At 40.3% G+C, this 20,595-nt stretch overlaps 2 protein-coding genes across 2 annotated transcripts in view; one reads left to right on the forward strand and one right to left on the reverse strand.

Annotated features, from left to right (window-relative positions):
- Positions 1-6,420, forward strand: part of Gpm6b (glycoprotein M6B) — a 154,175-nt gene extending 147,755 nt beyond the window's left edge. Inside the window, exons 5-7 of the mRNA XM_038316279.1 lie at positions 253-326; positions 1,513-1,578; positions 4,512-6,420. Of these exons, the coding sequence (XP_038172207.1) occupies positions 253-326; positions 1,513-1,578; positions 4,512-4,661 (290 nt within the window). The 3' untranslated portion in view covers positions 4,662-6,420. The remainder of the gene's footprint in view (positions 1-252; positions 327-1,512; positions 1,579-4,511) is intronic.
- A 2,155-nt stretch (positions 6,421-8,575) lies between these two features.
- The window catches only part of Ofd1 (OFD1 centriole and centriolar satellite protein), a 37,794-nt gene continuing 25,774 nt past the window's right edge, over positions 8,576-20,595 (reverse strand). Inside the window, exons 16-23 of the mRNA XM_038316248.1 lie at positions 19,433-20,044; positions 18,609-18,783; positions 16,772-16,872; positions 14,825-14,938; positions 10,852-10,991; positions 10,151-10,303; positions 9,541-9,608; positions 8,576-8,716 (exon numbers count right to left, since the gene is read on the reverse strand). Of these exons, the coding sequence (XP_038172176.1) occupies positions 8,674-8,716; positions 9,541-9,608; positions 10,151-10,303; positions 10,852-10,991; positions 14,825-14,938; positions 16,772-16,872; positions 18,609-18,783; positions 19,433-20,044 (1,406 nt within the window). The 3' untranslated portion in view covers positions 8,576-8,673. The remainder of the gene's footprint in view (positions 8,717-9,540; positions 9,609-10,150; positions 10,304-10,851; positions 10,992-14,824; positions 14,939-16,771; positions 16,873-18,608; positions 18,784-19,432; positions 20,045-20,595) is intronic.

A 20,595-nucleotide genomic window follows, 5' to 3' on the forward strand; every position in this document is an offset into this window, starting at 1 on the left:
GATTGAAAAGGAGCATAGCTAACAGTTGTAATGAATTCAAAGTGGAAAGTTCTACTAACATGAAGTGAGATGACATTGTAGCAAAGTGGTTGAATGTGTGTGTACCATGTGCAAGAACCCTAAATTCAATCCCTAGCATTGCGCGTGGGAGAGACCACCACGACCACAACAGAACTCAAGCAGCCTGAATTGAAGTCGAGGCACTGGGTACTACATCTTTGTGCTCATAGTCTGCGGGGCTTCGCTTTGCAGGTATCATTCCTTGGAATGCTTTCCCAGGCAAAATCTGCGGCTCTGCCCTGGAGAACATCTGCAACACGAACGAGGTAAACAAGCCCCAGTCCTAGCACCCGACACGTGCTGATTTACACCTTGAGCTGAGAAACAGGGCTCTAGATGGTGGTCAAAGTGCTATGACAGGCAGGTCTTCCATATGAACTGTTGAACTCTGTGTGCCATCACTGACAAAATTAATGTCCACTTCATATGGTCCAGTCCATTTAGGAAGGATCCTCAAGGTCGTGAACTTTTATTCTCTGCAATAATTCGTGATCCCAAACTTAAAACTCTGAGGAATGATTTTTAGCAATATTTTCAGAAAAAAAACAAACACTTGTCACAGGCAAATCTAGTTAATTCTATTTTTTTCTTCATAAAAATGTCTGTGGCTGGAGAAACGGCTCAGTAGTTAAGAATACCTGGTGTTGTTCAGGAGGATGCAGGTTCAGTTCTCAGTACCCATACAGTAGCTCACAACTCTCTGTCAAATTCCAGTCCCAGGGAACCCAACATGCTCTTTTGGCCTCCAAAGACACCAGGCATACATGTGGTGCACTATTAATATATATGGATACAAAACATCCATACCCACAAATACAATTAAAAACAATAAAGTATCCTAAATTTGTGTGTATGTCTTATATTTTCGTAAGAGAACAGAGCTAATCATTTCTATTTCCAGAACAACTTGTTCTGAGGCCCTTCTTTCTTCATTTTAGTCCTTATTTTGCAACATACCCTAAAACTCTAAAATCAAACTTTCTTAACACTATTTGTCAGCTGTGGGCTTACAACTGGTTATGAAACAAAAATCTTCAATGCACTGGTGAAGTGTATATATTTAAGAAAACACTGACATCTGTTTGGAAAGCACCAAGTTATACAAACAACTGGCCTCTACCCTATCTGACTTGTCCATTTGTATAGCCATAACATGCATTGTTGGCTCAGAGCAGAGCCTCCTAACCTTGGCTGTACATTGCAGTCATTAAGGAACCACATTATATCCATAGTTGAGGCCCAGACCTTCACTATTCCAATGTGATCGACCTGGGGTGCAGCCTGAGAATCAGAAAGGCTTGAAGCTCCCGCAGTGATTATAAGTGAGCCAGGGCTCCAAGGACATTTGAGCCTATACCCAGGCTAGCAGCCAAGAGCTGTGAAAGAGAGGAAAGCAGCATGTAAGGCCCTTCACTCCACACAAAATGTTCATGGTACCTTATTCTTTCCTAGTTCTACATGTCCTATCACCTGTTCATTGTGGCTTGTGCTGGAGCTGGTGCCACCGTCATTGCCCTGGTGAGTAACTATCCCAGAACTACCCTAGTGGAGCACTCCACCCCCTGCCTCCAAACCAGATTTCCCTTTCAGCTTTTACCAGGAGAAGCAGCAAGGGATCCGTGTGTTCAGCTGTGGCTAACTGTTCCCTCTGTAAACTTACCCAATGTGTAGTTCACAGGAAGTAGCTGCCTTGGCACCGACTGATGCAATTTGGACACTGGAAAGAAGAGAGGGTACCAACACCTGCTGACTAGGCATAGCCTTATTGCATTTAGCAATTATTGCCATGGCTTCATTCATGGACAGAGACTCACGTGAGGCACTGCTCATTTCTTTGCAAAGAAATCAGGACTTCTAAATAGAAATATAATATACATATTATATTTCTTATGTGCAGAAATAATATTCTAAAAAGTCAGTTCAAATGCTAAATTGTATATATTGAACATAGCATGTTGGGGAAATACAGAGTAGCCTCTGGATCACATTATTCCATGTAGATTTCGGTGTAAGACACCTTAGGTAATTCATTACCACTGAGTTCATGGCCAACGTCACCATCATGCGTGCCTGGAAAAAGGTTCTGTCACACACATTATCTCTGGATGGCACTAGCACACCTTTCTTAGGAGCTATTTTGGCAGAACTGGCACCAAATAGTATGCTTGTTTACAGTGTGAGCACAGAGAAAAGACAGGGAAGCCTCACCTCAGTAGACCTCAGCTAGAACTGTGCACACTAGAGGACTCAAATCTTAGCTGCTTTGCACATGGCCAGTCATGGGGGATGAATACTGTTTTGGGGGTTACATATTATACCAAGTAGGTGAACTTGAAATCTGCACATAATGAGAATCGACTTATAAGTAAACAGGCTTTCATGCAGGTATGTGTATAATTGCTGGTGGTGGTGGGCTTGGTTTATGACTTGTAGAAAACTAATTTAAGATCGGAAGAGCAAGATTTCAGCTGCTTGAGGATGGCTCATCCCCAGTTTTCCTAACCATTAAGTCATTCCTTCCCATGAAATCACCATGGTGACCTGTTCTCTTGGCTGAGCAACAGGCAGGAAGAAGACTCATTGCTGCTGAGCAGGCAGTTTGGGAAAGATGAGAGGAAATAGGGCAGTGAGCTTCATCTCTCATACTGCTGACCCGGCTCTCTATCTTGTTATTCTTGAAACACATCCAAGGCTTTTTAATAAGCTTACTGAGGGCAGAGCCAAGGACTTACATTATGTATGTGTGATCAGAAAAAAAGTCATGTGCTAGATGAGAAAAATCATCTGCTCTGATTAGAAGGTGGGGAGAAGGCCCTTTGCCTGTGAGCTGGCACGCAGGCCTGCCCCAGTTTAGAGGTGTCGCGCCATCAGCCCCCACTGCCTGTATCTTACTGTCCTGTTTTGTTCTCTTCCACCAGCTGATCTACATGATGGCTACTACATATAACTTTGCGGTTTTGAAGTTTAAGAGTCGGGAAGATTGCTGCACTAAGTTCTAAATTGCATAAGGCTGATAAGGAGCACTAGAGAGCTCGCTCGGCTCTATAGCGTGAATATCACTGACCCTCCAGACTAAAGCAGAGTCTAGCTTTCTGCAGTTTTGCTACAGTAACTTGTAAATAGCTCCAGTTAACTCACTTTGCATGGTAGACTAAATAATGACTTACTGTACGTGGATTACAAAAGAGTGGGGCCTATTTCCACAGTTGGAAAAGGATTGTAATTTACTGACACTGGTGAGCATCCTTTGAAAAATGATTTTCCTGAACTTAAACTTGGAGCAGTATCTCTAAATGGAGCATTAACACTGTGACATAGCTGCATTTTCCGTTATTCTCGCTTGCTTGATAACCAGCCTTAATGATGGAAAGAATACAAATGCTGAAGATGGAAAAGTTATAACCTAAATTTCATTTTGCCATACTCTTTTCTAGAAAGGATGTTTCAAGTATATTTTAAATTCCATTGAAGAGGTTTTTGTATCCATGGTCCATTCATACCAAATAAATGCCCTTTCAAGTAGGCCATATGAAATTTGAAGAAGGGTGTCACCCATTTGCTTTTTCTGAAAAATGATTACATATTTTTGGTATGACAGTCACTTCTTTAGACCCCACAAAACTAGTGATTTCAAATTGTCCTGGTGAATAGTAACTGTTCCCTCATAACTAGGTTCTTAAGAGGCATGTAGGATTTTAAAGGGAAGAGAAGTTGGGTCCAGATCTGAAGGTCTCATATATGTTGAGAAGGAAGTATGATATGAGAAGGAAGTATGGCATTTAAGGAAACTGAGCTGTGTAGATTTATGTTTCAGGCAATTGGAAAATACACAGGAAGGATGTGTCTTGTCACATACACTGTAAAGAATGACAACGGATTTTTATGTGAAATGAACTTAGAGGAAATGAAGTAATGGCAGTTATAAAAGGAAGAATATGGTTTTCACTGCTAAAGTGTGTAAACATATAGACTGCATACTTTCAATTTTGGTTTTAACATTTAATTTTTCCATGTTAAATATATAGTTCTATAATTATTTACTCAAAATAAACATTTTTCACACTTGTAGGCCTTTGGGGGATTTTTTTTTACCCACAGATAAGTCTTTATCTTACATTTAACCTAAAAAGCAATGTTTCTGAATCTCTGCATTTGTCTTTAAAATTACTCTCAAAGTGGTGAAGAGCACTGCCATGTATTTCATTTTCACTTCTTAACAATAACCGGCCATTTTATTCCCAAGTTTACTAGATTTGCATACTAACTTTTCTTCAGCCTCTTAGTGTGGAGCCAACTAGGAGAGCACCCTGTGCGTCTGGCGCCCTGCTAGCAGGAGAGCATTAATAGTGAATAACCCTCGCCCCGCTCCAGCTGACCCGTCTAATCTGACTACCAGCTCGCTTTGCCTTCTCACATGCTCACTAGCCGTCATGCTCACCCTTCTTTTCCAGATCCACTTCCTCATGATACTGTCTTCTAACTGGGCTTACTTAAAGGATGCAAGCAAAATGCAGGCTTACCAGGATATCAAAGCAAAGGAAGAACAGGAACTGCAAGATATCCAGTCTCGGTCAAAAGAACAACTCAATTCTTACACTTAAAAGCGTTTGCCAGAGTGTGTCAGCCGACGAATTTACAGCTCTGACAAATCATCAGACAGCTGCTCTGCAGTACAGATGTGTATCCCACCAAACAAATGTAGACATACCAACATTTCACTGTCTCAAGCTGCTGGGGTGGATCTCTAGGAAAACCTTCCAGTGGGTAAATCATTTTCTTTAGAACAAATATTGGAGGTTTCATGTTAGCCATTTTAAAAGGCAACACTTTGAAAGAAAGACCGTTCATCTTTGCAAAGTTGTGGCATGTGCACGTGACTGCTAGGGCAGTTCTAACACAGGCTTACGTCATGCTTCTTGAAGCGGACCTGTGGCATGCCAGTATCAAAGGATGGGACTCTAGATTTTCATATGCCACCTGTCCCCAAGTGTTATCAAAATAGAATTGGTCTGAAGTTCATTTCTGATAGCTGACCTTTATTAACCTTTGATAATGTCATTCCTTCAAACCTGTAAAAATTAGTATCCCCAATGTCTCATTCATTTCCCACGCCACTCAGAAATCTTTTAGGAATGCTAAAATGAGCTGCAATTATGCTAAATTTATCAGTGCAGAAGCTGGATTCTGACTCGAGCTCTGCAAAATCAGCTTTATAGTAGCTCACATCATAACAAAACGATAGTCACGATTCGGTAATCACCATTCTCGTTTGGAAATAAATGTCAGCTCTGCCTTAATATTTGCTTTAAATTTTTAAGAATTTATACTGTAAGCAGAGACTCAAAATCCCTTCATAGAATTCTGTTCCACGAATATTTTTCTTAAGAAGTGTTACCTTGTTAAAATGACCACCATTCTAAACCATTTTTAAGTGGTCTGATAGTGAGTTTACAGTTTCATACCAACTATCTAAAAACCTAACTGCAAATTGACCACAGACCTCCTACTTTTATAGACTTTAATACATAAGTAATTTAAATTAGGATTGGTATTTGTTTTCGTATCTAAATCTTAATTTCCTGGAATAATAATGTTTGATGTTCAGCAAGAAAACTGCTTGAGTTTAAGCCATTTTCAAAAGAAACTTGCCTTCTAACTCATTGTGTTCCAGAATATTAAGTGACTAATAGGTACTGGGTATTAGTGATGGTAAGTTTTGTGTTGTTCTTTCTGGAATGATCCATACATATAACTGTGGGGTGCACCAGTGCTTTTCAAAGGGGCTGCATACTATAGGGTTAACTATGTATATTCATGTTAAGAGTTACCTTGTGGTTAGGCTGTTTCCTGGATTTTAAAACATATACATGTGCAGAAATGTATTCAAATGAAAGGAAGCATACCTTTATCAAGATGCTATTAAAATCGAACATCAACTATCGTATTTCATTTGGATTTTTTTCTTTTGGTCAATGCCGAAAAACGCCTATTTGGGTTATTTTTAATTGGGAGACGCTCTCTTCTGTGTAGAACAGTTGTTCCAAGATAGCTTAGTGTTTTGTTTTCCTGTTGCATGACAGAGTTCTTATTTTTTCCAGCAGTGGAGGTGCTGTTAGAGTCCAGTGTTCTAGAAGAGGCAGTGTCTAAAGCCTAATTTTACTTTTCTAATTCTGGTAGCTATTGCCAGGAATTTATGAACGTTTTGTTGAAGTAGTCTAATATTTTTTATGTAAAGAGCATTAAATTTTGCTATGTATAAATTTTTGTAACCTAACAGTGAATCAATATTTTCTATCAGTGCCAAGGGCTTCCTGTAGTTCTATTCAAGTGTTACAATAAATATTTGTAGATAATAGTCAATACTTGTGTATGCTTATTTTAAAGATCTATTTAGGTGGAAATAGTTGTGGATGTACTAAAGAGTAATGAAATAAAATTATAGCTTCATTTGCTTGCCATTTTACCATACATAAATCCTATCTTTCTCTGTTCGCAGTATGGTGTCATTTTTAAATAATATACATCAAGACTTCACATTGGTAATGTAGTCCATGGGAGAATGCTATGGGTTTTATTTTGCATACACACACACACACACACACACACACACACACACACACACAAACCTGTTTTTAGCCAGAACAATTTGAGAAATATTGTAACCTACTGAGCCCTCTTTTATATAAAATGCTACTAGTGGCACTTAAGAGGTCTGTGAAAGGCACAGGATTTTCATAACTAGTTTCTCCAATAAAAAGCCATCCACCTATAGGATTAACACATGGCTTAATCTTTGGCAAAGTAGGAATAATGGGGGAACCTTAATAAAGGTCTATTTGCTGGTGACTCATTTTCAACCCCAAAGTCTAGGGGGAAAAAGATCTATTTGGGGATAGAAGAACAACTCATTCTAACAGTTGTTACTTGAAATTTCATTCTATAATTTAAAACATGACTGTCAGTATGATTATGCATTTTGATTGTCTACACCTGACCTTTCTTAGTGAGACCCAACCTTTGGCATTATGGACACAATAATATCTCCATATGAGGTGTTGATTCTGGATCACTGCCATTCATTCGTAGTGTAGAACAATCAGGAACCCAAATGCAATAAAATTTATCTCACTTAATACCTTCTGCTTAGGCTGCATTTTGGATAAGCCACAGGAACCTCCTGAATAAACTCTAATGGTTTAGCAAAATCACAAGCAGTCTTAATTGACAGTAATTCCACCATCAAACATAGGAACCTCCAGAAGGCATGTTTTTTTTCCAATTACCTCTTGTAAAACATTTTAGAAGATAAAAATGAGCCAGGTGGTGGCACACACCTTTAATTCCTGCTCTTGGAAGAGGCAAGCAGATCTCTGAGTTCAAGGCCAGCATGGTCTACAGAGTGAATTCCAGAACAGCCAGGGCAGTTACACAGAGAAGACCTGTCTTGGGAAAAAAGTGAAGTAAAAGTTACAGGGGAAGCCTACATACTTAAAAAAATCAGTAAGTCCACTCATTATAAATAAGGGTCAAGGCTACTACAGTAAAGATGATGGCTTACTCCTACTAAAAATATCTTAGACCAGGTAACTTATAAAGAAGGAAATTTGGTTGTTTTGTTTTTTGTTTTGAGATAAGGTTTCTCTGTGTAGCTCTGGTTGTCCTGGAACTTACTATGTAGACAACGCTGGCCTCAAACTTACAGAGATCTGCCTGCTTCTGCCTCCCAAGAGCTGAGATTAAAGACATGCACCACTACCACCCGGCTAAGTTTGGGGTCTTTTTTGTTTTGTTTTACAGTTCTGGAGACTTGAGAAGCTCAGTAACAAAATGCTGGCAATTTCAGTGGGTCAGGCCTTGGCTTATACAGCCATCAAGTTCTTGGTACATCTGAAAGGGACAGCTGCTGTCTCCCCAAAATCTGAGAGGCAAAAGGTTTTATAGTGAGGTCATTTATTCTATTTGAGGGTTCTGCTTTCATGCCTTGATCATCTCCTAGAAGCCCTCCTCCTAATACTATCACACTAGGGTTTAAGTTCCAACATAGGAATATCAGAAGACCTACACATTTAACCACAGCAGATGGCAAAATATTATTTATAGACATTACGATGGAAAAAAAATTGTGTTCATGTCTAGGGAGAAAACTCTGCTGGATGGATGACTTCCTGTTTTACACATCAGAGCCAAAGTATAGAGCACAAGGCACTCAGCTTAAACTTAGCAAAGGCAGGCCTGGGGGCAGACAAGATAAGTTTTCGAATAGGTGTAACTTAAGACAAAACCAGAGAGGGGAGTGTCGTTTTAGTGTAATGAATAAATTCCATAGCTAAAGAAAGGTGTGCGAATGCGCTGCATGCCTTGAAAGGGAGGCAGAGGCAAATGAATCTGTGTGAGTTCAATGCCAGCCAGGGCTTCAGACAAGTCTCAAAACAATAAAAAGGGTAGTGGAAGGGTTCAACTGACTGTTACTGTTGTTTCATACATTATGGTACCAAATTAAAACCATGTTAAGAAATCACTACACACAAATATTTTATTGACAATTTTAATTACAGAAAAAGGAGAATACTATTACATGACTTCTTGTATGTAAAAGCTAGACAACTAATGTGATCACCAGACGTCATCTTGTTCTTCATGAGAAAAGCCTCGAGAACTAAAAAGAAAAATTAGATATTTAAAAAATTCATTCCAACTTCTAGATCAGTTGTTTTCAACCTGTGGGTCATTATGGGGGGAATGTGTGGTGGGAGGAGTTGGTGTCAAATGACCCCTTCACAGGAGATGCCTAAGACTAGCAGAAAACATAGGTACCTTCATTACAATTTATAATGGTAGAAAATTAGTTATGAAGTAGTAACAAAAATAATTTTATGATAGGCAGTGAGCACAACATGAGGAATAAAAAAGATGGCAACATTAGGATGGTTGAACATCACTGTTCTAGACCGTCACAATGTTCGTACTGTAGGATTGTATCAGGGCCAATTTCAAAGAAAATCACAATGGACTTTTAAGAGCCAGTATTGTTTTCTTTGTTTTTTCAACGCCGGGTCTCATGGGTCCCTGGCTGGTCCCAAACTACATAAGCAAAACTGACCTTAAATTTCTATTTCTCTTGCTTCCACCTCTGGGTGTTGGAATTATAGGCATGCAGCACCACACCATCTTTAAGAGGTTGGAGACTGAACTCAAGGATCCCCACATTTTAGCTAAGCACTACTAACTGAGCTAAATCTCCATCCCTTTTAAATTAATTTATTTGAGAGACTCACTATGTAGCCCAAGTAACTTCAAACTCTTCATCTTCCTGCCCCAGTCTCCTGAATGCTGCATACACTACTATGCCCAACTTTCAAAAGTCAGTCATTTTTACTGATTCAGTAATTTAAGGTAAACCCAACTATCTGATCATTTTCAGCTGACAAGATGAGCAATAATGGTTCGCCTGAAGGACATAATGTTTGAGGGAAATCATACCTCTCATCCTTGTCACTAGGTACCGTCGTGTCCATTAGTGAGTATTCGATGACTGATTTTTTTGAGCTCTTCCACAGGATGGGGAAAGAAGAATTTTGAAACAAGTTAAATGTCATGAAACAGAGGCTTTTACACCTGATCTTAACAGAAGATCTTAGCAGAAACCCAAGAATTGGTACACTTTGATTTCTCCAATTATTCTAGAAATATATATAAGAGCCTAATAAAAGGCCTCTTTAAAGTCAAATTTAGCAAGCACATCAAAATAATCCAATGCATGCATTTTCAATACTCATAATTCAGATGGAATGATTTTTCACAATTCATAACTCAATGATACATCACTGCTGCTTGTTTTCAAATAAGACATCCCAACTGATACAAAATGACAAATCAGAATCTTTTCAGTGTTTTACCTAAACCAAAACCAAAATTTTGTCAACAGTGTAATATATGTTTAAAGATTCATGGTTCCATTTCAAATATTCACTTTTTAGCCTTTAATCTTTTGTCTTCAACAGAGAACACATGTTCCAAGGCGTTAAAATAAGCCTCCCCAGTGACTACCCTCTGTTCTGCCACCCCACATTACTACCCATAACATAGGCACCTTATCTGCATTTGATTGCTCCTGTCTCTGCTGGATGATTTTCATGTACTTCTCTAAAGGATTTTCACCATGAGATGATTCGTCTTTCTGTTCTTGAACACTTTTTCCTAATTCTTCTTCTATTTCATCCTTCAGTGATTCTTCAATCATCCTCTAGAAATAGGTCAGTGCCAAAATAAGAAATACATGAACATGTTTTAAAAGCTTCTCAGTGTCTACAAATCATAGTAATACGATCCTTATCCTGGAAGTACAACTTGCATACCAGAGAAATATATATGTGTGTGTATTTAAATGGAAGTCACTGCTACTATCAGACAAATTTGTCATTTCAAGGAAGGAAGGGTAGCCAAGAAACATTTCTAAGTGGCCAAAGTAATCCATCTGCCTAGCACTAAAATCAGAACATGGAAGGCAAGGAGAGAGGTAGACAATGGCCTTAGCTCTTCCAGGCTGGATAGCTGGCTCTGTCGGAATGTGTGTACAGAGGGAAGTTACACAACAGATGAGAGCGCATGTGAATGTCTTTTCAAAACCGAGATGCTCAGAAGGCAAGCACAAGGAGAGGAGAGGGAATGCCTTTGAAGTTACCTGCTGCTTCTCTAACCTCACAGCACTACGGGCTCACATCCCTGAGCTCAACGTACTTGCTGAAGGTGTACACTGGAGAAACTTGTACAGGGATTTAAGTGACACATTACCCGCTCCTGCTCCAGTTTTTCCAGCTCTCTTCTTTCCCTCTCTAGAGCTTCTTGCCGTTCATAATGCCTTTGTTCTTCTCTCTGCCTTCGTTCTTTCATGTGTAGTTCCCATAGCTGTTGTTCTTCCTCTTGACCAGCACCTAACAGGACCAAAAAAAAAAAAAATGGAGTGAGTAGCTGCCAATATGATTTTTCACATTTGGTCTTCTGCAGGCCTGCTTGATTTTCTACTGATTCTGATGACCTATTCTAAGCTCTTGCTCTATTTTATTGTCTTCCAGCCCACAGACTGACCCATAGCAACATACCCCGACTTTTACTTTCCTGGATATAAACCAGCACACCACAAACAACCTCAACTGTTCTCCCTCCATCCCATATACTCTTCACTTATCTCTTCTCTCCCTGCTTCAGCCTCTCCATGGCAAATCCTACATTTCCGCCTTCACATTTGAGTACAATCCTTCCTCTGTCTTCAGAATCATTAGCCCCTATTTCCACAACCATTTAAAAACCCTTTCTTCTTACTCCTAAAAAGATGCTCAAGTCATTCCTGGTCCAAACAGAATAGAACTCCTCCTCTGCTTCATCCTTGTCCACTCTAGCTGTGTCACACGTCACATCTCTATGCACCGATCCTGCTCCTTCCTAGGGATCATCTTTTTTCAACTTTTATCTCATGTGTACAGCTGGTTTTGCTTGCACATGTGTCTGTCTACCATGTGTATGCAATGCCTGATACGAACAGAAGAGGGTGTCAGATTCTCGTGGACTGGAGTTACAGATGGCTATGAGCTGCCATAGGGTGGATGGGAACCAATCCTGGATCTTCTGGAAGAGCTGGCAGTGCTTTTTAACACTGAGCCCATCTCTCCAGCCCCTCCCTAGGGACACCTTAACCCCCAATCATTTCCATGTTTTTCTTCATTCCCAACCATTCTCCCCAGCCTCACAACCATATTTTTAGTGGACTTTCTGTCACAGGCATAGAGAAATTCCACAACACTAGCCTTCTCCTCCCAAAGTTATACTGGTTTTTTTCATCATCTTTGTCTAGATAGGCCACATACACACACAAGTATAGTGCTAGCAATCCAAGAATCTGAGTCCACAAGTTCAAGGGAAGCCCAGGCAACATACTTATCCCATGTCCACTGAGACACCAGGGCTTGTGTGATTGTGCAATTCATCTTGCTGCTACAGACAGTTCTTCTGTGAGATCCTCCTTACCCTCCAAGTGATACATAAACATACCAGTGAGTTACTTGCCAGTATCTTATACCTTCTTTCTAGAACATCATGTGTGCTTATTTTTCCCCACTTCTATTTCTTCTGAGCAAGGCCCATTGTCCTAGCTAGAGTTTCTACTGCTGTGAAGAGACACCACAACCACATCAACTCTTACAAAGGAAAAACTTTTAGTTGGGACAGCTTATATTTTCAGAGCTTAGGTCCATTATCATCATGGTAGGACATGGTGGTGTGCAGGCAGACATGGTGCTGGAGAAGGAGCTGAGAGTTCTACATCTTGACCCACAGGCAACAGGAAGTGAACTGGGTGTGGCTTGAGCAAATATGAGACCTCAAAGCCCACCTCCACAGTGACACACTTCCTCCAACAAAGCCACATCTCCTAATAGTGCCACTCCCTATGAGCTTAGAGAGGCAATTACATTGTCTGCTCCCTTTTCATCCTTAAGTCTCAATTCCAAACATGATGATGCTGGCCATTTTTTTAGCTCTGGCCCATGGCTACATTTTTCACTCAAACAATGCCAATCAGCAACAATGTCACAGGATCACCAGAGGACTTCAGACCCTTATTCCAAATGCTTAGCAGGAATGGAGTTTTGCTGACAAGAGAATGGCAGCACAGATCTACCTATCTCTCTGTCTGTCTGTCTGTCTGCCTGCCTACCTACCTACCTATCTACCTACCTACCTACCTACGTCATAAAATTAAAATAGCAGACACTCACCACAGGCACAACTATCCTGTCCCTCCTTGCTGATAGAGGAGAGGTTAGTTCAAATGGTTCTACTTTCCCAAAGGGAATAGCAATAACAAAACAGGACTGTGGCTGAGAGAGAGGAAAAAGAGGAAACAGAACAAGATAAAAGGGGGGAAAAGGGAAACAGAGAGGAAGTGCAGAAACTTCTTTGGACACAAAAGCCAAGACCAGAAGTATATGCATTAGGTACTTTAAGGACACATTTTGACCTTCTTTGTGCCTAGATGAAGAGGCAGAGATGAATATATGAGAATGTCTCAAGTGATCAACACATACCCATGCTCTTACTAATGATTTAAAAAGCCACCAATGTAGTCTTCTATACATCTCAAGGCAGCTACTCACTGATTCCCTTTAGCTATTATTTTGGCTCCTTCCCTCAGTTCTGTAAACACGGCTGCCGTACCTTCTGTGCCTCCTATCAAGGGCATGCATGATGACCTGCTGGACTCCTTCACTGCACCCATCCCCCTTTTTTTCCAGAGTCTCCATGAAGGCAGGAGCTTGGTTTGGCTCACTAATTGTATTCATTGCCCAACAGAGAGAAGGTGCTTAGTTGAGTTTAGTTAAATGAATTACCTTCCAAAGCACACTTACTCAGGAGTGAGTATAATCAAAATCACTTGCTCCTTTCAATAGTTCCTCATCTTCCTGAGTACTGTGGCTTAAACCAAGAAACTACTATGGAGAGACTGAGTATGTGGGTTGGTGGGAGGTGATGCTGGTGTTCCTGTTTGGACAGCACTAAGAGGCGGCTTTTTTTTTCTTTTCTCTTTTTTTGGTTTTTCGAGACAGGGTTTCTCTGCAGCTTTTTTAGAGCCTGTCCTGGAACTAGCTCTTGTAGACCAGGCTGGCCTCGAACTCACAGAGATCCGCCTGCCTCTGCCTCCCGAAGGAGGCGGCTTTAAGTAAGACATTTCCTTTCAAGTTTGAGGCCAAGAAGAAAAGCGCCTGGCTGTTGGCTGGGCTGAAACAAAGCACAAACCTCCTCAGTTCTGCTCTCTGCTCCCTCTACCACCTGACAGAGAAGTGGAGAAGCTGAAGAAGAGAAAGAAGCACTGGCCAGGCAGAAGTCTGACGACCAGTGACAATGTAATGATACGAACATTTCTGAAGATCGAAATATAAAGTTTTTCTATCCTAACTTATGACAGGGGAAGTAAGACAATAAACACTAAAATGTTGTGATTATATTAAAGATATACAATGGGACTTGACCATTAATTCAGGTTTTTAACCACAATTTCTATGGATAAGGTTCTTTACGGAACAATTTTGGCAGAAGTCTTAAGGGAAAAGCATAATTGCTCTGTTCGACTCTGACGAAGTAAACATTTTTTAAAAGGACTTAATGAGAAATCTTATTCTCAGGTTTCCTTAGCAGTTTATACATGGCCACATAGGAAGACTTCTTTTAGAATGTCATTGATAATGATAATACCACAAGCCCAAATCTCTGAATGTTTATGAAACTCCTATAGGGCCAGAGAGATGGCTCAGCAAGTAGATGTACTTGCTACCAAATCCAAGTTTTATCCATGACAACTGACTCCCACAAGTTGTCCTTTGACCTCCACAAACAAACACACAGAAACAAACAAAAAAAAACCAAACAAACAAAGGAACAATTAATGTTGGGCCTGGAGAAATGGCTTGACAGTTAAAGTGTTTGCTACTCTTTCAGAGAACCAGCATTTGGGCCCCAGAACCTATCACTAGGTAGCTCACAATTGCCTGTAACTCTAACTCCAAAGAGTCCAGTGCCTTCTTCTGGCCTCCCCAGGCACCTGTACTCTCATGCACATATACAGACAACCACCAGTGTACACAATTAATGAAATAAATAAGTAAATGTAATAACAGAAGAGCTTTAGTAATTGGGAAATAATTTACAGAGTACATAAATCAGCATGCAACATGTGGCTATTGGTTACTGATAGTTTAAGAAAAGAATCACTTACTTGGGCAGTCATATGAAATTGGTCTGGAAGGCACAGTAGCTGCAGCAACATCCATGCTAGGCATGTCACCAGCAGGGTAGAGTCCTTCTGCTTCAAACTGTTCTGGCTTGTTCCCTGCATTTACATGAGGTATAACTGATTATGCATGAGTCCTTAGTAACAGCAGAAAGTGAAAGAAGGACTATGTAGTGCAGGAGTGGAGGGTGCTTAAGGGTTAGGGAGTAGTGGAGATAGATCTAACCCTGGAACACTAAAACTGCACTAAAAGCAAATGGTGGCCCTCTCCTACAGGGGTCTTAGTACAACCACTTACAAGATGCTCAACTTTCAAAGTTTCTTTCTATTTTAAAAATTATATTCAGTTACAAAACTAGATTCATCATTCAACAGAGAATTCATTTGGTTTGCAGATAAAATCCTTTGAATTCAACTTTAATATAATAAATTCAATTTTAATAATTTGAATTCAATATTAATATTTTAATGACCAAAAGCAGTCAATATCCTGGCAGAGATGAAGGAGGGACTCAAAAAGCCCCACTACTTAACTGAGGAGCTTTGGTAGCTGAAAGCTACTGGAGTAGGGAAGAAAGGTTTCTTTTTAAGGGAAGAGGCTCCTACTAAGTTGCCCCTGCTCTAGTGGATGACCCTACACCCATGCACATATGGACAACTCTGACTGGACTCATTGGGTTATGAAGCTGGGAGGGAGACATGGCAACAGGGAGTCAGGAAGAAGTTTGAGGGGAGTAGGCAGTGGCTATAATCAAAATACACTGTATATACATGTCTGAAATTCTCAAAGAATGAAAAAAATTAATGAATTAACAAAGTCTATTAACTAGAGTTAAAAAATTCACAAAATTTACTAAAGCCTTCTCATTTAACTATGCAAAAATGATTCTTTCAGATTTGAAATGAAACAACAAGCCCAAATGATAGATCATATACAAATGTAAAGAATTCTCAAGCTGGAAAGAGTCTCAGAGGTGAAGGACCCTATATCCTTATTATACCTATAAAGCAGGGTGATACAGTCCAAGGCATGGTTATAGCTAGGCCACCACTTTCTTGTCTCTCATCTTAATTTTTATGTGTGCATGTGGTGGCCAGGTCAATGTTTGGTGTCTTCCTCAATCACTCTCCACCTTACTTTTTTGTGAGAGAGTCTATCACTCAACTCTGAAAGGTCAGTTGATTTTGCTAGGCTGGCTAGCCAGTGAAGCCCCATGCACCCTCCTGTCTCCAGATCCCCAGTGCTGGATCATAGGAGTACACCACTGTGCCCAGCTTTTATGCAAGTGCACTTTACAGACAGAGCCATTACCCCAACCCCTCATTTGAACATTCTTTCACTTCCATTCTATCGGTATAAGTTAAAGAAAATATTTTATTCCACAGAAAGGAAAAAGAATAAACAATGAGAAAAGTATTTTTTTTTAATTGAAGTAAGCCCAACCTTGAAATATTAAAGATTCACTTTATGGCCTTAGTTTTAACTTGGAAACTATGTTACACCTTTTTTTTTCCCCAAAGGAAACTCAAATGCAGCCTAAAATTCTTCGTGACAGGAAAATGAATCAAGGCTGGAAAGATAGCTCACCAAGTAAAGATGCTTCCCAATAAGCTTGACTACCTAAGTTCCATACCTGGGACCTGACAAGAGAACTGACTCCTACAAGCTCTTCTCGGATCTCTACATGTGTCTGTAATTCCAGCGCGACTAAAGCGGGATGGAAGGCCAAGCCAGGAGAGTCTGTTAGTTAGCTCACTAGCTGTATAGCTTGGCATACCAGTATATAATTATGAATAAAAACACCCTGGCCTTAAACAAGGTGGAAGATAATGTATGAAATCTGAAATTACCCTCTGACCTCCACACAGGTGCCATGGCACATGTATAACCATGCACATACATACACACTAAACCTAATATTCAAAGCTTACATCTGAAAGGTGATCCATACTCCTCATTATATTTCAAAGATTGCTTGTCCACATTTGAAAATTCGCTTTTGTCTTGAGTTTCAGTTTGTCTTTGATAAAAACTGGATTGGAAAAATAAAATACATGAATATAAAGTGTTAGTAACATAAAAGCCAATAGAATAGGGTGGCAAAAGTTTTTTGGTTGCTGAAAATAATTATAAAACTTCCAATTTTTTGGGAGGACTGGTTCTCTGTGATAGGCCTAGAACTCATTATGTAGCCCAGACTGACCTCAAGCTCATGATAATTCTCCTGTCTCAGTTTCTTCAATGTTGGGATTATAATAGGGATAAGCAAGCATGCTTAGCTCTGAAACTCATTTATTCATTGACTTATATAGAATGGCTCTACATGCTAGAGAGATGGTTCAGTAGTTGCTGTTCCAGAGGACCTGGGTCCAATTCCCAGCTCCCACGTGACTTTTCACAATAGCCTGAAACTCCATGTCCAGGGGATCTGACAACCTCTTCTGGCCTCTGCAGGCACCAGGTATGCTTATGGTACACAGACATAGAAGGAGGCAAAATACCCATACACATTAAAAATAGTAATAAAAATGGCTCTAGGACCCAGTCGTATAGTGTGTGTGTGTGTGTGTGTGTTGGGAGTGAGAATGGCTTCAGAGGACTGAGCTTGCCACCAAGCACTGTTCTTGGCAACTAATCTATATTTACTCAGCCACGTCCCTTGTTACCATCCCATGCCCTTAAGTAGTCACTGCTCCAGTTAACAAAGAATATTGTACTCTCAATACCATTCCTTGGGTAGTTTTCCACTAACCACAAGACATTTTCTCAAAAGACAAATTCCATATGCCATCAGCACAAACCAGCTGAAAATGTAACTCTACAAAGTGGACTGACTTTGTTACTGTAGGTCTCCATGCTCTTTTTGGCTTTCTCTTAAGAAAATTCAATACAAGCTGTGCATGGGGACTCAGGGTTCAAAAGGCAGGCAGGCTGGAGGACCACTACAAGTTTGAAGCCAGCCTGGGCAACATAACAAATGAGCCTGTCTGGAAAAAAAGTACAATATAAAAATATTAAGGAATATAAATGCTCTAGGACCATGATTGGCCCAAACTGCAGTTTTCGAATCTGAACAGGTAGCCATTCCTAAACATCAGGTGCCAAGCTGAAGCCCAGAAGCAGGGATTCAGGATCTCCTGCTGTGGTCTTGTCATTGAATCATAGACTCAATGACCCACTGTCTTAGTTCTAAAAAACATGCATGTCTTTCTACTTTGACAATCATACCCTAGAGCCCACTTACTTCAGAAATTATTTTAATGATACACAAACTGAAACCTTATTTATCTTTAAATGCCAAAACATTTTTTGTTGATGTTTGTTTTTGAGATGGTCCTGGCAGTCCTGGAACTTAATATATAAACCAAGCTGGCCTTGAACTCAGAGATCTATCTGCCTCTGCCTGATTGCTGGAATTAATTGTGTGTGCCACCATGCCTGCCCTCAAAACACACTTTTAAATGATATTTTGATGTGTCTAAGTTCTCCAGTTTTAAAAACGAGCCAAATTTACTCTCACAAAGTTTATTTAATTTGTGTATCTTTATGAATCAAATCCATTCACAGACCTATAAAGATTTTTATTTATACAATTATTCTCCTTCATAATTCAGATGACTTTTAAAGATCACAAATGATTTTATAATCTAACTGTAAATTGCAGACTGCCACATGATCTTTAATATTGCCTTAAAAGGCCAAAGGAGTGAAAGTCAAAATAGTAGTCAGTAGCGTAAATCAAGAGAAGCTGATGAGAAAATAACTTACCAGGCATTTTTATCTGGAGCACTGGAGAAAGAAGGATCAGAGAAACTGTGCCTAGATGGAACAGGTGATGGCTGGGCTGCTGTTCTGTCAGGACAAGGACTAGAGGAAGCAACATGTGACCCAGCTGCTCTGACAAGACAGGGGCTGGAGGAAGCAATGTGTAGTCTACCAAGACCTACGTGGTAGAAGGAATCGGGGCAAGTATGTCACAAACTGAATAGAGAAGGTATCAAAGTGGTTTTTTGGTTTTGGTTTTGGTTTTTGAAGACAGGGTTTCTCTGTAGCTTTGGAGCCTGTCCTAGAACTAGCTGTTGTAGCCCAGGCTGGCCTCGAACTCACAGAGATCCGCCTGCCTCTGCCTCCCAAGTGCTGGGATTAAAGGCGTGCGCCACCACTGCCCGGCTTCAAAGTGGTTTTTTAAAAGCTCTATTAAGTTGAAAATAAATCCTATGCCATCCTTGAAAATAGCCAAGCTTGATGTATAAGATCCACAAAGGCAATAATTCAAGATGATTCAAGCACCAAACTCAAACTGTGTAAGTAACATGGAACATACAAAACTAATCAGCAAGATAAAGGCCATGTTGTTCCTGCAACACTTCTGTAAGCTAAAAAAAAAAAAAAAAAAAAAACTCTAGACCTTAACACCTTTTGTACTTCGAGTTCCACACCAACCCCATGCCATGGGAAGGCTACCACTGCTAACCACGGTATGGCAGGATGAGAATACCAGCACTGCTGGAGCGGGCTCCTCCAAGCTAACTACTCAGTATACTGCCTGAGTCTAAAGCAGCTATGTCACAACCCTCTGGACAGTGGCTTACCTTCCAGATACATTTCATTATCAAGGCTTCTTCTCGATTTTGGATGGGGTGTAGAGGAGAGGCGTGTGGAGGAAGAGGTCCTGCGAGGCCGTGAAGCCATGCTACCCATGAACGCTTTGGACACGTCACTCTTTTCTTCCTTCAGCATGTCCATAAAAGGCTGTTCAGAGACAACTCTGTCCTCTGCAGAAACATGTCTGTCCATGGAACTGGAAGCTACACTTCTGAGAGCTCCTAGTGAGTGTACAGATGAAGGACTCTTTGCTGGCTGAGGACTCACAGTAGGATTCCGAGTAACTCTTCGATGGTAATTTCTGAAAGCCTTTTCCAAGCGTTCAGCCTCTTGCTCTAGCTCTCTCACTCTGGCTTTAGTGCTACTGGCTATGAACTCAAGGTCAGAGTCTGGGGAACTGGTCTCTGTTGCTGTATTTGCATAAGGTAGGACCCTTGACATAACTGCACCTGCCATAACCTTGTTCTGTTCAAGAGGTGCATTCAAGAAATCCCCTCTTGAATCCTCATTGTGAGGCGCCATCTTGCCACTCACTAGACCACTCAGGGAATGAAGGGTCAAAGACTGCTTTGGATTTCGGAACACTTCATTCTCTAAGGCTGCAGGTCACAAAAAGAAAATATGAGAAATGAGAAGAAGAAGCTGTGAATAAAATTAAATTATGCTCAAAAATATTTTTAAAGTAGTAAGAACAAGCTTGTACATTAAACAGTTTTTGAAGCCATAGTCATAACTATTAACATTGACTGAAAGCTAACTTCATGTATCAAGCCTTTACAAACATGATATAATCTCACAATCTGTTAAAAATGAGTCTGAAATACCTACATCTAGATGAGAAATAAAAATATATAATTTTCTTGGTACAAAGTCTAGCCAGATCCGAACTGTAGTATATCCATCTAATAAATATTGTTTATTCCAACCAGCATGAATACTCACACATTTGACTCCAACATAGTTTCCCCCAAAGCTTAAGTGTCAGATAACCTGGCCACAAATTCTCACTGCTCTCTACTTAGAAAGGGGATAGTCTTCCTGAGATGGGGGCCACATGGTCAACAATTCCTAGAGGTGCTGAGATTTTCTAGCATAAATCTTGTACCTATGCTGCCTCTTACCATGCAACACTTCCTTATGATGCTACAAA

Source organism: Arvicola amphibius, chromosome X (assembly GCF_903992535.2).
Source record: "Arvicola amphibius chromosome X, mArvAmp1.2, whole genome shotgun sequence".
NCBI classification, from domain to species: Eukaryota; Metazoa; Chordata; class Mammalia; order Rodentia; family Cricetidae; genus Arvicola; species Arvicola amphibius.